The 18,745-nt window shown below is 28.6% G+C and overlaps 1 protein-coding gene across 3 annotated transcripts; it reads left to right on the top strand.

The window, feature by feature from the left end:
- Nucleotides 1–14,805: 14,805 nt before the first annotated feature.
- Nucleotides 14,806–18,177, top strand: LOC114395009. 3 transcript variants are annotated; one of them, XM_028356697.1, is made up of 3 exons: nt 14,806–15,038; nt 15,263–15,705; nt 17,597–18,177. In XM_028356697.1, exons 2-3 carry the CDS (start codon nt 15,263–15,265, stop codon nt 17,832–17,834), a joined length of 681 nt encoding a protein of 226 aa, XP_028212498.1. In that variant the 5' UTR covers nt 14,806–15,038; the 3' UTR covers nt 17,835–18,177. The 3 variants fall into 3 exon arrangements, with proteins under 3 accessions (XP_028212498.1, XP_028212497.1, XP_028212496.1); XM_028356696.1 differs by having other exon boundaries at nt 14,806–15,084; XM_028356695.1 differs by having other exon boundaries at nt 14,806–15,705.
- The last annotated feature ends 568 nt before the right edge of the window (nt 18,178–18,745 follow it).

Below are 18,745 nucleotides of genomic sequence, written 5' to 3'. Positions count from 1 at the left end.
CCGGGTGCAGTGCTTCAGGGAGACATGCTTTCAGGGAGCTAGGGCACAAAACGTGCGGGTTCAAGCTGTGGCTAGAATGTTAATTCGAAAGTAGTTTGCCTTAGGGCCGACACAGGACAAAATATTAGTAGGGTATGCAAAGAAGGTCTTGGGTGATAAACGACGTTGTTTTATTTCTTCTAATTATAAAAATACCATTAGGTTCTATTTTAAGACGGTTCTTTGAAACCACCTTAGAATGTTCAACGTAAATAATAATATTTCTCCCCCGAATTACAGAAATGCCACCGCCTTCATTTCTAAGGCGGTTCTTAAGAACCGTCTTAAAAACAGTGTCGTAAAAACAAGTTCAGAGCAAAGGAAGTGCAAATGATATGTGGAACAAGATGTCCCAAGAGATTATTAAAGTGGCTAAAGAGACGTTGGGTGAATCTAGAGGTTTTGGACCTAGGGGTAAAGAATCGTGGTGGTGGAATGAAAATGTTCAGAGCAAAGTTAGAGTAAAAAAGGAGCGTTTCAAGGAGTGGTCTAGGTGTAGAAATTCTGAAACTTGGGATAAGTATAAGATAGCTAGAAATGAAACCAAAAAGGCGGTGAGTGAGGCAAGAGCCCAAGCTTTTGACGGACTATACCAAGCTCTAGGAACCAGGGACGGAGAAAGATCTATATATAGGCTTGCTAAGGGTAGAGAGAGGAAGACTAGAGATTTGGATCAAGTAAAGTGTGTTAAGGATGAAGAAGGCAAAGTCTTAGTGCATGAAAAAGATATCAAGGAAAGGTGGAAGGCGTATTTCCACAACTTATTTAATGATGGATATGGATATGACTCTAGCAGTCTAGACACAAGAGAAGAGGACCGGAACTATAAGTACTATCGTCGGATTCAGAAACAGGAAGTAAAGGAAGCATTGAAAAGAATGAGTAACGGTAAGGCGGTGGGGCCAGACAACATACCTATTGAAGTGTGGAAAACTCTTGGAGATAGAGGTCTTGAGTGGCTCACCGAACTCTTTAACGAAATTATGAGGTCAAAACGCATGCCGAAGGAATGGAGGAGAAGCACGTTAGTGCCAATCTATAAGAACAAGGGGGATATACAAAATTGTGCAAATTATAGGGGAATCAAGCTCATGAGTCATACCATGAAATTATGGGAAAGAGTGATCGAACGGAGATTAAGAAAGGAGACTCAAGTTACTGAGAATCAATTTGGTTTCATGCCGGGAAGGTCGACCATGGAAGCGATTTATTTATTACGGCGGGTGATGGAGCAATATCGCATGGCCCAACAAGACTTGCACTTGATTTTTATTGACTTGGAGAAAGCGTATGATAGAGTGCCTAGAGAGATTTTGTGGAAAGCTCTAGAGAAGAAAGGGGTTAGGGTTGCATATATTCGAGCTATCCAAGATATGTATGATAGGGTATCGACTAGTGTTAGGACACAGGGTGGAGAGTCAGACGATTTTCCCATCACAATTGGTTTGCATCAAGGGTCAACCCTTAGCCCCTACCTTTTTACCTTAATTCTGGATGTCCTCACGGAACAAATCCAAGAGATAGCGCCGAGATGCATGCTTTTTGCAGATGACATAGTCCTCCTTGGAGAGTCGAGGGAGGAGTTGAATGAGAGGTTGGAAACTTGGAGACGAGCTCTAGAAACACATGACTTTCGCCTAAGCAGAAGCAAATCAGAGTATATGGAATGTAAGTTCAACAAAAGAAGGAGGGTTTCTAACTCAGAGGTGAAAATAGGAGACCATATTATCCCTCAAGTCACACGGTTTAAATATCTTGGGTCTGTAATACAGGATGATGGGGAAATTGAAGGGGATGTGAATCATCGCATTCAAGCAGGATGGATGAAATGGAGAAAAGCATCGGGGGTGTTATGTGATGCAAAGGTACCGATCAAGCTAAAGGGAAAGTTTTATCGGACTGCGGTAAGACCGGCGATTTTGTACGGAACAGAATGTTGGGCGGTCAAGAGCCAACATGAGAATAAAGTAGGTGTAGCGGAGATGAGGATGTTGCGGTGGATGTGTGGTAAGACTCGACAGGATAAAATTAGAAACGAAGCTATTAGAGAGAGGGTTGGAGTAGCGCCTATTGTAGAGAAGATGGTGGAAAATAGACTTAGGTGGTTTGGGCATGTAGAGAGAAGACCGGTAGACTCTGTAGTGAGGAGAGTAGACCAGATGGAGAGAAGACAAACAATTCGAGACAGAGGAAGACCCAAAAAGACTATAAGAGAGGTTATCAAAAAGGATCTCAAACTTAATGATTTGGATAGAAGTATGGTACTTGATAGAACATTATGGCGGAAGTTGATCCATGTAGCCGACCCCACCTAGTGGGATAAGGCGTTGTTGTTGTTGTTGTTGTTGATTATATCATTTTTTATGAAATTGCGGGTTATTTTTTATGTAAAATATGTTTACATTTTTAAATACTCATATATAAATTGAACTAGATTCAATTATCTTAAATAAAAATTTTGATTCGGACCTTAGATGAAAAAATATTATTGAAAAAAAGATCTTATTAAAGATTATTAGTCAAACTTTTCTGACAAATCTTTGATAAAATCAATAAATATTTCATACAAATAATATAATTATAATATATATATATATATATATATAATATATACCATTATCTATTATTGCCTAAGAACCTAAAATTGGACCGGTCCTGAATGGACAGCAAACACAACTCACACAAGTCACATACGGACTTTGGGAAATCAAGGAAAAAGTAGCTCAAGCAAGACAAAATTGAGAAGCCTATCCATATATGAAAATTGAGAAATCAATTTCCAATTCTCCATTCATTCACCACGGGCTTGCCACTAATACGTTCGTCCTACTCTTTCAAACTCAAAATTGCATTTTTTTATTATAAAACTTATTATTAACATTAAAATTACATATATATTAAATATAAATATTATATATATATATATATATATATATATATATATATATAATATTATATATATTCGTTGGTGTGAAAAATATGTCCATCAATTAGTCATCATATCGGTTGACTACCAACGTGTAATTCCCTTTAGGCAATTGACTTGAGGAAGAGATTTTGTTCCTTAATTGGGTTCCTAATTTACTCCAAAGAGCTTTCTAATAGTTGATGAATTGAAATTTCTATATTGGACTACTCCTATGTGAAATTACAGTAAAAGAAAGTTATAAATGATTGGAAGTTGTAAATGACTAAAAGAGTAAAGGAAATCTGAAATAGCCGAAAGCGGTAGAAAAGTTATAAATGACTAAAAAATAGTAATTTGATTGATTTGGTCGTGGTCCTCTCTTACATCTCAGTTTGTCCTATTTATAGAGTTTCCTAAGCAAGCATTAGCTATTTACAAGACACACCAATTGTTTCCAAATAACTACCTATGATCCTAGCTAGATTTTAGGAGATCATGGATTATATTATTTTAACTTCTTAAGCCATTGACTTCTGTTGAAATTGTAGTCCAACGTTTCCTAGAGTTGGTGCAAACAAACTATTGTTATTTTACACTAACAACTTCTTCTCCTATTTTTTAGTAATCATGGATCAACATGCATTTGACCTTGAAAAAATTGCTTGCAAATGTCTTCCACGTTCAAATACTCCTTTAGACTTGGTCTTCCACGAAATAGGATTGATTCAACTCTTCTACATTAGCCAACAAAAATTAATTGTCAATTGTCGGTCGATAGAAATTAGCCATTAGCCGTCAGTTGACAAAAATAGTCATCAGTCATTAGAAATTATTCTTTTAACTATTAGCCATTAGAAATGGTTATTTTAGTCTTCAATCAGCTCTAGCACTAAGATAAGTTAGAATCCATTGATTTGCATTAGCTGATGATTGTCTATTGAATTAGTTGTTAGTCGATAATAAACGGTTAGCCTCAATAACAAACTTTTTTTGTGTTAACAATATTATATAAATAGGTTGGTCTATTAGACTTCATAGACTTTTTTTTAAAGCCTAAAGCTCATTGACATTTTTAATTTAAAAGACTTTTTAAAAAGTCTAAGTCTAGCTTAACATGTAAAGCCAGACTAGACCAAACTTTTGTGGGCTAAGCCATGGACCCCTAATAGAAAACATAACCTATTTTTGTTCCTATTTGTAAGTGATCAAGTTTCTTGCATCTAATGAAAGGAAAATATATGAATAATTAAATTCCTATATTCTTTTATTTTATTTTATGTCTAATTATTTAAACTCAAGTCAAGAACATTCTTCCACTATTATGCTTGAAGTTTTTGTCCTGATTTTGTAACATCTTGTTTTGAAATCTAGCCATTTGTTTTTCAATAATGTTCCATTTAACTTCTTAAAACAATATTGATGTCGCATAAAATCCAATTGATTAGATTGGTTAATTCTCTAACACGATCTCAAAATATAAATGATCAAGTGATTGACATAGAGGAAGAGAATATGAGATAAGATATTTAATATAACGAAGAAAAATAATAATTTTACTATAAAATAATGTTAACATACTTCTGAAAAGGATATTCTGAAAGTACGTTAGCATGTTTTTGGAAAGACTATTTCATAAGTATAATATAAAATAGTATCTTTTAGAATAGTCTTTTTCGGAAGCATGCTAACATAATTCTAGAAAGGATATCCTAGAAGTATGTTAGCATATTTCTAGAAAGACTATTATAAAAGTATAAAAAAAAATAGTGTCTTCCATATAGACTATTCTAAAGTATAAAAAAAATAGTGTCTTTTGGAATAACTTTTTCGGAATGGGGTCACATTTCCCACTTCCTTCATCATCTTGACTCCATCGCACCTTCTTCCTTGCACCATGGTTGTCAATAGTGGTGTTGGCTACTAGTGTTTGCGTGTTGCGGTGGTGTCAAGTGGTTGGGTAAGAGTGAGGCATGGTGGTGTTAGGTGGTTGGGTGTAGGAGTAGTTTTGTCAATTTAAGTCTTTTTGGATGTGCAAAAAGCAAAAAAGGATGGCAAAATTCAAAGGCGCATACATGCAACCCTTGCCCCTGATCCACCAACTAGAGTGACAAGAGGGAAAGAGGATTGTTATTCTCATCCCCCAAGGGGAGTTGATATTTCGACTATCACTTTGCTATTCCTACTACCTCTTTTAGAAAAGTAGTGGAAAAAAACAAAATTATCCCTCTACACATTTTCCCCACCCTTTTCCCTTCCCTCATTCTTTTCATCATCCTTTATGTTTTCCCCTTCATTTTTTTTTCATTTTTTATACAGAACAAAAGTATAATTTCATTGTGTTCTGGGTAAAGAATCACAACAAAATCACATTTTTATTGTGCTTTTTTTGTTTGTTTGTAAAACATCTCAACAAAAGTTCAATTCCATTGTAATTTTCAACCCAAAACACGACAGAATCACACTTCTATTGTATAATTTTTTTTAAAAAAACAACATAGCATGAGTACAATTTCATTGTCTTATTGAATGAATAACACAATAGAATCATACTTATGTTAATTAATACAATAAAATTATGATTTTGTTGTGTTATTTGAGGTAATAAAAAATTATACAATGGAATCATATTTTTATTATGTAATTAGGAGGTTAAAAAAGACATAAGATAAATATGGGTAGAATACACCCACGTGGGTAGGGCTGCCCTCCCCTACAATGCTATTTCCAACTCCTACTTTAAGATAACACTAGGCTAAATCCAGCCTGCTAACGGAACCAATGGGTAGGACTGGTTCCAATAACAAGAAACAACACTCATAAAAATAATAATAAAAGAAGAGGGATTGGGCTAAATTGGAAAAACAAACAAACGGTATATCTATTAATCTTTATTAATCTATATTCTATAATTTATGTTTACATTTATAATTTATAATTTATTTATAATAATATAATAATCTATACAAAGTAGAGTGTTCTTATATAGGAAGGAAACCTTCATGTGTCAATGTTTGAAGCAATTCCACCATGTGAAATCTTATTCCACAAGACAATATTGAGATGTTTCCCTCCTCTTTTTTTTATTACGTGTCGACCTCACACTCATTTGCATATATACAAATTAAGCTATGAATATTTTTTTATGAAATAAAAAGGTTGAGATAATTTGAGTACTTATGGCTCACAAGGATAAGGACAATTTAAAAATAATCATGACACAATTAGTTGCACACTAATAAATTTGTAGACAATTTTGAAATCTATATGTGAGATAATTTTCTCTTTTTTCTTTTTTATCTTAACATTTTCCTCATTTGAGAGACTCCTATTTTCATTTTTTATTCACTTTTATGTTTTAGCATCCCCTTTCATTCGTTTGCTTTTGTTCTCACTTAACATATAATTTAGCTAAAAATGTAAATTTGATCCCCCAGTTTATTTTCAGTTTCGGATTTGGTTCCCCAATAATTTAATTTACAAATTTGGTCTCCCTATTTTATAAAATCGTGCAATGTTATCCCACAGACCACAATTGGACGTTACCGTTAACAAGTGATGTTGACTGCTACGTGCCATGTTCTTATTGGATGATGACTGTCACGTGCCATGTTGTTCAGTCAGACTTTCAATGATACTAATATTTCTTATTCAAAACAAGTGATTATTTTTTTAAAAATAGATTGTTATTGTGAATATAATTAAAAAATAATCATTTTTTCCTTCATTAATTTTTTTTCTTCTTTGTATTTTTAGCTTAATATAGCCTTAATTATCTTCGCATACAATTAAGCAAGGTAGTTCTTGTTATCATTTCCGTAAATTCAAGTGATTCTGTATTTCAGATTAACGCAAGCTTTCCGCAGACATGCATAGATTTGCGGGAATCTTCTTGCACAATTATGTGCTGCAAATGCAAAGTGCAATGTACTGGTAGTAATAACTTTTTTATTAGAAGGCTTGGTTTTCTGGGATACACGTAACTTCGGAAAATTGACTTATTCTTCTGTAGATAAAACCATAATAGCCCATAACATATTTTGGAAGTTTCATTGTTACTAGCTCCATCATTGATGGTACCCCACCATAATTGTACTATATAGATAAAATGGCTACCAGCTTCTGTTGGTGTCATTAACCTTAATGATGACACATGGTTCATTAAGTTGACCATATAATTGTGTTGGTTCCACCTTGGACATGGGAAAATGATACAAAACCTATTCCCATTATCTGTTGGAAATTTTGTGTTGGTGAACTTTTCCCCTCTTTGTTAGTGGAGGTTTACGATTTGATAAAGAGAAAAAAAACAAGAAAGGATCCCAAATCCACCTCCTAAAGCTATTCACATCACAAGAATCAATTTACAAATTACAGCTATATCTTTTCTTTTCCACTTTTATCTTTATCTTTAGAACGATATAAGACCAGCAGAATCACAAAATTATTAAGCAAACAAATGTACATAGCTTAAATTTTAGATTTAAATATTTTTTTTCTTGTAATTTAACTTGTTTTTAGTGTTTGTAAAATTATTTTTTTAGTTTTTACAAATTATGATTGTTTTATTTTTAATTTTTAAAACTTTTTAAATAACACCGTAAACAATAAATAAAAGTGTTATATAAAACATTATGAAAATAAAAAATAAAATAAAATATAATTTGTAAGGACTAAAAATAAAAAAATTATAAGACTAAAAGTAAAAAAGTACTAAATTATAAGAACTGAAAAAATATTCAAGTCTAAATTTTAAAATGAATTTCAATTTCTTGAATTATTTTATATTCAAAGTATTCTTAACTTCAAATTTCTCAATCATCAAATCCAAAATTGTCACTACCTTAGTTTAAGAAAAAAATATTGTATTTTTTTTAATCTGTATATCATGTGTATTTAATTTAAAATATAAAACTAGCGAATTGTACTTCTATAATTATAAAAGTGTGAACGTTGCACTTGGTGTATTAATTGTTGATAACCACTTGAAATTGAGTTGGGTGGTTACAAAGAAATTTAATGAAAGAAGACTGAGTTTCCAGAGTCGTGGATTTGGTGTATGGATTGGATGTGCTAGTACTCGATCGAACTCGACAATAGTAGTTAGATTTTCTATAGTTATAGACTTTAGTCAACAGACTTTCTCTTATAATATATATTAGATATTAGATAGTATCCGTGTAACATACGATAAATTTGAAGGATGAATTATTTTTATTATACAAAATATTATTATTAATAATTTATTAATTTTTATATTATTAAAAAAATTAAAATCGATTCAAATATCTATTATATATAACTTATTTATTAATAAAAAATTACACAAGAGCAATAAAATATAAAAAATAATTGAATATGGTTAATTTTTAATACATCTATAAAATTAATTTCAACAATATTGTTCTCCTGATTCTTATTTATACTCTATTTTAAAAGTGATAATGAGTTCAATAATAATAATATATAATTTTTTAATTGAGACATTTAAATTATTTAAACAAAATTTTAAACATTTAATTTTTATTATTTTCCTCAAAATTAACTTATATATTGATATTTATTACATATCAGGATTATTATTATATTAATATTTATTATTGAGGACTTCATGATTATATATCGTAAACCGAAAAAAAAGAGGACATGTTTAAATAAGAAAATAATTTATTGATGATGACTGATAATTTTAAATCATGGAAAATATTTCCCTTTTTAACGTATTTTTAAGTTTTGAAAAGAAAAAAAGAAAGAAAAATCTCATTTTATCATAACGTAACAGGTGCATTGACAGATCCAATTAACAATTATCTTTTATATACTACTAACTTAATGTCTCGTGCCCTGCACAGGTAATAATTTTACATACAATAACTTTTTAATGTATTAATCTATTATATTCTCATTAATAAAAATATATATTAGTATATATATATATATATATATATATATATATATATATATATATATATATATATATATATATAATAGTTAATGATATTAACATACAATAAAATGTTAGACGTTATAAAAAGCGCACCAAATTTTATATGTATACTATATTTCCATATATATATATATATATATATCAACTTTATGTTTTATTAAAACTTTATATATTGTTAATTTAAGAAATTGGAATATTAATAAAAAACTTATGAGTTTAATGCTTATTATGTATTAATAGTGTAAAACTTTTTATACTAGTATAGCCTTTCTCTCAAAACTTCAAATGCTAAAAGAAAAATGTTATTATTGAAACTTTAAATGGTCTTTAACATTTGAACATATTTTTCTTAATGTTTAAATATGATTCATGAATTTAATAATTTTTTTTATATTTCATACTTATAAATTTTAATTACATAATGTAAAACATAAGTATACCCTTACTCTGTAAAACCTAATATAGCTTAATATATATTTTCTAAAAGAGATATATTGTTAACTAAAAAATACTAAAAAGGAAAAAAATAAATTGATCGATCATTTTTCATAGTACATTATAAAATAAATATTATAATTATTATTTAAAAAGGGTAAAAGAGGAATGCAATAATTGATTAAAAATAAAATTCTAAAAATAAAATTGTTTGCATTTAATAGAATATAACTAAATATAGCTCCAATAGAATGAATAATAAAAGAATCTATTTACATAATAAAATAATAAGATTAATTATCACGTGCTATTGTCCTATATAATCAAACCTTCTTTTTATATGTACATGCTTCATAAAATTGTTATGATTAGGAGTGTTAAGGTAAGATCTTCTTCACTTTAGTGATGTCTTACATACTCTCTTTACACTTTTAAAAAAAAGTTATTTTTATTGTTTGCTGGCTTGAATTGAGATAACAAAAATTGAGGAAATTTTTTAATTAATTACAATAGAATTTCATGTCTTGTTAATTAAATATTTATTATGATTTGCACACATTTTTTTATATCTTGCACTTGTAATTGATTGCATAGTTTCAACGTTTTAAATATATCACAATTAATAAATAAAATATTTTATTTATCATTTCGATCACATGATTATTGATTATTGTAATTTATAAAAAATATCCCATAAAAAGTAATAAATTAAGGTATTATACAAAATAAAAATTCATATAAGATTTAATGATTTAATTAAACCAAATATACATTCAAGGTAATTTTATTAATTTTTTTAAATAATTCTGTCAAATTTTCTATATATAATTTTTTGTTGGAAAGTAATTAAAACTGAAAAAGGAGAAAAATATCACAAGTTGATGAAAATTTTGTTTGATTTAATTAACCTAAAAAATGGTAGTATGTCTTTTATTGAATAAATTTTGAAATTAAATATACTTAATAAATCAATTAATTATCAATTAAACTTTATTAATGCAGTCAAATATTTCTAATTAAAACAATCAAATATTAAATATATGAACAAAATTTCATAAACTATAATTAGCATGAACATTTAATCGTTTGTTTATATTTGGTATTAATCTTTTATTCTAACTGTATACATTAAAATAATTTTTATTATATATTACTATACAAATAATTATTTTTGAAACTTAAAATTTTTTAACATGGTGGAAACAAAAATTAAGGGATAAATAATAATACACATTTAGGTTTATATATTAAAAAACACAATTTGATTAACAAACAAAAATTGAATTTACAAAATATAAAATTACTAATTCTCAATTCCTAATCTTATAAAATAGAAGATTTTTTTAGAGACCTATAAAATGGAAGATAAACACTACTTTAGTTGTGTCTCTTACATACATGCCTCTTATAAAAGGAAAAAAAAAATTAAATATATGGATTTAATTTTTGCTCGGATCCTTATTTAAAACACGAAGTTGAACAATCTTTTCATTTTTCATCTATAAGACAAACATGCGTAGATGAAACACAGCATGAAGAATGAAATTCCATAAATAACATAGAATAAGAAACATTACTTTATATGGTCCATGAGAATTAATCATTTTAAACATCATGATATGTTGTCTTAAGCAAATCAAAGGAAATAAATTGAAGAAAATAGTCATATGGGAGACCTTCAATTTTAATATGTTGGTATATATAAGCATAGAAAGAGCTCCTGCAAGAAGAACACTCAAAACCTTAATTGACTCAAATTAAAATATATTGACAATTAATTAATTATCATTTCAATTAATTGTCCTTTTATATTTTTTAAAATATTTAAACAAATTGTGATATGAATTTAAAACTTTTCAAACTATAAATAAATTTATAATATATAATATTCAGCAAATATCTAGAATAAATTAATGTTGATTTAAATTATTTTATTGGACAATCAATTAAAATTGTGATGTGTATATTTCATAAAAGTAAAATAAATTATTACATTAGCAAATTGATTTAAATTTTACTTGTGTGAATCAATTAAAATTATCCTTAATCATTATTATTAATGGAATTGCTTAAACTTCACAATGTATGTTTTATCATAGAACAAATTACTATATTTTAAAATATATTTGTAATTAGATATTTTTCACATTTTTACAACAAAAAATATATCATATTAATTTACATGGTTCTTATTTTTATTATACAAAATTAAAAAAATATATATAAAATCTGAATATTCCAATTTATATGTTTCTTATATACTACAATTAATTTAAGATTTTATTAAAAATAAAATAAAATATATATAAAATATATATTAATTGAATTATTTAGAGAGAATAAATAAGGAGGTATCACGTGACATTACTCCATTGAATAAAACTTCATATATATATATATATATATATATATATATATATATATATATATATGTGTGTGTGTGTGTGTTAGATAGTACTCGTGCCATGTACGAACAAATTTGAATAATTTTATTTGAATTATTTTATAAATTTTTATATTATTTAAAAAACTATAATCAATTCAAATGTCCGTAATACAGAACTTATTTATTAATAAAATATAATTAAATGTGATCAGTTTTTAATACAACTTTACTCTTTTGTACAGGACAATATTACTCTTCTAAAGTTAAAAAAATGTTTATATAAACAAATGAAAGTTTTTGACAATATAAATTTGTTGTAGTTACAGAAATAAAATATCCTGTTCCAAAGGAATAAAATTGTTTACAATGTGTAGGTACAATCTATCTGTAGCAAGTTTGTTCAATATACAATTGATAAGATAAGATAATATATATATATATATATATATATATATATATATATATATATATATATATATATATATATAAAATAAAAGTTAAAAGAACCAACTTAAATTTGAAACAAATTAAAAAGTATGACTAGACAAAGGTTTGTCTTTTGTATACATTAGATTCGATATAGTGAAAAAATACATTATTAAAATACAAAAAATAAATCACTCAAACAATGCATGCCAAATTGTCCCTCATTGTTAACCTTATAAATAACTTGTCTGGTCCAGTTATAATTACCTAATATATAAAATATGAAAAGTAACTAAGAAAGTGCAATGTATATTACTTTTAAAAATATGAAGCTGATCATAATATATTAGTTTAAAATTTTAATTGCGGAGTTGCTAATAATAATAATAATTAGTAGTAGTTAAATAAGAGATGAAAACAGGAGAAAAAAATATGAGAACATGACACATGTACTATAAGGTCTAATCCTAAGAAGTTACACTCATATCTATTTAAAAAGAAATAATTCATTTTTAAAGGAAAAAACGTAAAAATATATTATACCTTTCATAAATATATTTACTTCCATTAAAAATGTATTTACTATTATATTGATTAATAAATATATTAGTTACATTGATTTCAAATTGATAAGATTTACTTTTCTGGTTATAGATATATATATATATATATATATATATATATATATATATATAATTTATTTGTTAATCCTAATTCAATATTTTAATGTTGACTTAATTTTGCACGTTAAGTTAACATTATATATGAATTGTGCTAATATTTATATTAAAATATTTGATGTTTTAATTAACTCAAATCTCAATCATAATAAGATACTTTTTATTTGTTAATTTATTTTTTAAATTTTAAAATATTATATCCACAATTTGATATATTATTTTTTTCTAATTTTTTTCATTCTTTTAAAATTATATTTAATTTATTTTAATGTCTATATTACTTTTATGCAAATCACTATTTAGTATATTTCAAATATATTTAATACCTTTGTAAATAAATATATTTCTAAAAATGAACATAAAAATATGTTTTTTGTTCGATGTACTTTTAGTTTGGCAAACTTTGGTGTTAGTGTTAGCTCCTTTCCTTTAATACAGATGGTCGATTTTAAAATTTGAGAATCAAGATAGTTGATTTGAAAATATAGGAATTGAAATTAAAAATTAAATTTGTTTAAAAATATAAGTATTATATTATTTTATAATTGTTAATTAGATAATATTTTATTAAAATTCATTATTAGATTCAAAGTTTCTTTAACATAGATCATATATGCAAAATATCTTATTAATCAAAATTATTTTTTACCTTATTTATATAGATTAAAATCAACATAAGATAAACATTTTAAAATATACTAAACATCTTAGTAATATTTCAAAATTGACATTAATTACTTTTTTGTTATTGTTTAATTTTGATAGAAACTTGACACGTACAAACGATCTTAGTCATATGTAAATATAATTCAATAGTTGGATCAATAAAAATCACATTTTATATCAAATTACGGAATAATTGTTAAAGCTATATCGATTTAATTTGATCTCTCTCTCATATATATATATATATATATATATATATATATATATATATAAGTCAATCTCTTTTTTTATAAGTGTTTAATAAAATTAGCTATTAAAGTAGCTAAAAAATGTAAAATGACAAAAATAAATCATGATTTATTTAAAAATGGTAACTAGAAAGTTGGATATATATTGGTAATAACAACAAAAAGAACTATACATTAAAAGCTAATTTTTTAAAAATATTACTTCAAATAGCCTTTTAAAAAACACTAAAAACTACTAAAAAGAATTTATTTACCAAATAGTTAAGGGTAAATAGCCATTTTTTATCCTTGAATGTCTAGAGCGCTAACAAATTCGTCCCCAAAAAATAGAAATTTAAATTTCAGTCCCTGAAAGTGAAAAAAGTGAGACAAATTCATCCATCCGTTAACTTTCGTTCGTTATCGTTAATGAAAGAGTTTATGTGACACAAAAGAACGTATGATTGCCAACATGACTGCTATATAGATTGGATCACAATGCCAGTAAGTAAATATAATTTAATGGTTAAATAGTCATTTTCATTCCTGAATGTGTAGAGCGCTACGCTAACAGATTCGTACCTGAAAGATGAAAAATTCAAATTTTAGTTTCCGAAAGTGAAAAAAATGCAACAAATTTATCCATCCGTTACCATTAATGAAAGAGTCTATATGGCACAGAGGGACTAAAATGTCATGATTGTCAACATAACTGCTTGGACTAAAATGTTAGTAAGTTTCAAATTTGTAAATAATTTATACATGAAAAAAAACGATGCAAGCATTAATGACAATTGGCTTTAAAAAATCTTTCACCCAAAATTAAAAAAGAAACAATTCTTGCGTGAAGAGTATTTTGCTAATCATAATAAATCCTAACTATATCAGAATAATAATAATTTAAATTCCAATCATATGATTACCAAAAAGAAATTCTAAAAATATCCAAATAATTAAATGCGTATACTATTTGTCTGGGTTGTTATGATTTTATTTTCCTTTAATTTCTCTAATTTATAATTTTTCTTATATTTAATCAATTATTGCATTGATTATATCAATAGCTGTTGTTGTTATTATCGTTATTATTTCCTATGTCACACTCCTTTATCAACGCAATCTCGTGGGAGCATTTCTGTGCTCACACAGCACCTTTGTTTGTGTTGTTGGCAGGGTCACTGTCTCTGCCTTCTTCCCCCACCTGTACTCTCCGTCTCATCATTCACTCCCTTTCTCTCTCTCCATTCCCAGTAATAAAAGGATGCGACTTTCCTCGCCCCGTTCCAAAACTTGAAACTTTTGGAACTTTGCATTAATCGGGATCAAGGGAATGCTCACCTAATCCAGTTTATAAGTTCTTTAACCCCAACCAAGTACCCCCTTTTTTAAAAAAAATTATTAATTATATATATATTTACTTTTCTTACGGTACACAAACCCCAACGCTCCAAATTTTGAGGCATTTCATGTTTTCTGTCTCAACCTGAGAAAACGTTATTTTTGTTGTTTCTTTGTTTTCCTCTTGTGGGTTGAAATATGTCCGCTTTGCAGATGTCCCATGTTGATTTGGAGCAAGGGAATGGGAATCATCGCCGGTCGGTTGTTGGAAGTGATGTGAGTGGTGAAGGGAGCTTGTGCTTCTCTGATGTTGATGATGGTTCTTGCTATTCCCGTTTCTACTCAACAAACGGTGGTTCATATGATGATTACAGCTTTGCTTGTGTTTCTGATGCTGAGGTTGGGGGTGTTCCACATTCTGGGAGAGCTTCTTCTGCTTCTGAGTGTTCTGTGGAGGTGGAAGCTAGAAGTGGGGTTCCTGAGATCAAGGTGCATTTGGCTAAAGTAGAAAAGGATTGTAGGATTTGTCACATGGGTTTGGAGAGTGATAGTCATGAGTTTGGTGCCCCCATTGAATTGGGATGTTCTTGTAAGGATGATTTGGCTGCTGCTCACAAGCACTGTGCTGAGGCCTGGTTCAAGATTAAGGGAAATAGGTGAATATGAAACTGAAAACCCTTCTCTTTCCCTACTACTTTCTGTTAGTGAGATATGATTTTTCTTATGCTAAATTTTGGAGCTTTATGAGAAACTTTAGATACCCTTTTGTTGATTCATGGCATTGATAATTGGAACTTGTCAACTTGTTGTGTCTTAGTGCTGCTTGAAAGATTTGCAATTACTTGCAATTCACAAATTTTTGTTTCTTGAAGGGTTTGATGTTAATGATTAGAGAGTAGGAGAGTAATTGAAGTGTATGACTTGGAATTTAAGTTGTGATTGTTTCATTGAGTGATGAATGTTAGGCTGAAGAAGATGGTGGGGGAAGTATTTGGAAGCATATTTTAGAAGGTGTAAAGAACAAAATTGCAGGGGGGGGGAGGCTCAATTATTTTTCCAAGAAAGGGGAAAGTTATAGAAGATTAAATTATTTAAAGAAGATGATGGAGAAAAAAAGGCGTAAAGCATCAGCTAGTCCCACTGATTCGCTGGCTTGTCTACCTAAGCAGTGGGATTCTTTGTTGCTTTGTCCCTTTTCTGAAATTTAGGAATCTATATATTACTCTTCTTTCTTATTCTTTTTATCTCTTTCAAAGTGGAGATTTGACCCCTTCGGACTCCTATTCATGGATTCAAATATATTGGTAGATGCTAGTTAGTTGCTCACTGATGTGCCACCTAGAATATTTTAATCTACAAATTACTGGTCCCAGGTAATCTGTTCATGTATGATGTATAACGACAACTTTTAGATTGCATAATAGTTGTGACTTGTGAGTACCACAGGCTACTGAATTTTGGTACTTGGTACAAATGTTCAGATCCCTTGTTGCAGTTGTTTGAGGTTAAATAATTCCATACTTCATGTACTGATTCAGCAGTGTCATTTGCAGAAAATGGAAGTTAAAACCTTTATTCAATGGAAGAGTGCTAGTCCTTAATTTTAATTATATTCTTTAAATTCTTAATCAAAGTAAGGAAATAAGTTATTTGTGCTTTTATGATAACATGGTAGGGCATGCATTATTGATGGACTGGTGACCGTCCATGCTTCATTGTCAATTTAAAAGCAATTTATAGGGGCCATTTATTGAGGAAGGATCTATTGTTATGCCTGATGCAGACGCAAATCCATCCAAGTGCACTAATTCATGGCTAAATTAAAATCCAATAATGCAACAGAATCTGAATCTTTTCAATTTTGGAATCTTCTTTAATTGATGTGTTGATGCCTTGATTGGTGGCAAATATTTCATGATACCTTTTTTTCCTTAGTTTTGAGGCTTTAAAAACGTAACATGGTTCGTCAAAGGCAGTTGTGGACTTATAAAAAGGCAATTTGACACTTGTATATAGAGATTTGAGTTAGGCTAACTAGAGCTGAAAAGCTATAAAATCATGAATTATGATTGGATAACCCTTCTGCCACGACAACTTGGTATAAACAGTTATGTTGGTGGATGAGTATCTTTGTTAAATTTAAACTAAATTCATCTGTTTCAAGGGTGAGACAATATCTCCGCCCTTCAACAATGCTTATAATGTATAAGCAGAAAATGGTCAGGGTTTTGTTATATGATGTTTTAATTTCATGCATGTTAACAACTTAACAGTATGACCTTTTGTATTGGCGAGGCTTTGCTTGTTTGTTTGGAGCATCCAGTTTTGAAGTGGATCTTTATACAATTTTGCACTTTGATGTATGATTATGTATATCTGATTGCAATGCACATTGGTTGGAGCATAAGTAGTAAGTGCAATCATGCTTTGTTGGAGTTGTCTTAACTCTATTACTATGATAGTATAGTAGCAATTTTCCTGAACAGATTTCTCTTCAATTTTAAATTGTGTTTTTCTAATTATTTTTGTTTGCTCAAATTTTAACAGGACCTGTGAAATTTGCCATTCTGTTGCTCGGAATGTTTATGGAGGGCACGAGGAGTCGACTGAGCATTTGAGCGACGCTAACAATGCTATTACAGCAGCCACACTCTCTACACCTGCTCCTTCAGCAGAACCTCGAAGATTTTGGCACGGCCATCGCTTCCTGAATTTTCTGCTTGCTTGTATGGTTTTTGCATTTGTCATATCATGGCTTTTCCACTTTAATGTGCCATCATCCTAGAGTTTCCTGAGGCAGTTTCATTTATAATTTAATTCTGGGTAAGGAGAAAAAGATGAAAAGAAAAGAGAGGAAAAAAAATCCCTCTAGAATCCATGGAGATACTTCCTTAGAGAATGAATCCTTCTAAAATTTGAGGCCTTATTGAATTTTATATAGGTAGCTGTATAACTTCTTTTCGTCCATGCAAATAGACATTCTCCATTTCCTGCTGTGCATTCGTCCTAAATTATTGTGCTTTACAAAGCTCTCTTATTCTGTCTTTCAGAGTCAATGTAATTTAGTACTAGAAAGTTTATTCAAATGTAAATTATATATATTATATACGTATTATATTTTACTGTTAGTTCATTGTCTTTTTGTGGGGTGATTTTTCTTGTTTATCTATAAATGATATTACTGAAAGCTGCTTTCTGAGTGTTTCTATTTGATTTGGTGGCTTTGCTTCTCTAATCAAGTCTAGGGTATATTTGTGCTTGTTAGATCAAAGTAGTTGTTCATTAATTCACATGTAAAATACAAAATCCTTAATAGACCCCAAAAAGAAAATGAAACTGTACCATTTCATTGAATGAATATCTTTTGTTTCCACAATGGCAGTGCTTTTGCCGTGTCCAAGACATTGTGTCTATCATTCTAATAAAGTGACGTTTATCCGAACGTGTAAATTTCTATGGAAGTTGATGATTAAAATCTAAAGAAATATTTGATCGTAGTGGTTTTTTAGAAAACATATTTATTATAAAAAATTGTTTTAGCAGGTAGCATGTATTCATTGTAAAAAAAAAAACAATTTTTTTTTTTGTAATTCTTTGATAATTTTGAAAAAAAAATTGTAAAATTTAGATGCTACTTTTTTAAACAAATGGTGTATCACACAAAATATCCATTTGTATTATCATTGCTTTGCGTCT

Source organism: Glycine soja, chromosome 18, assembly GCF_004193775.1.
Source record: "Glycine soja cultivar W05 chromosome 18, ASM419377v2, whole genome shotgun sequence".
Classification (NCBI taxonomy): Eukaryota; Viridiplantae; Streptophyta; class Magnoliopsida; order Fabales; family Fabaceae; genus Glycine; species Glycine soja.
This window is presented reverse-complemented; position numbering and strand designations above follow the sequence as displayed.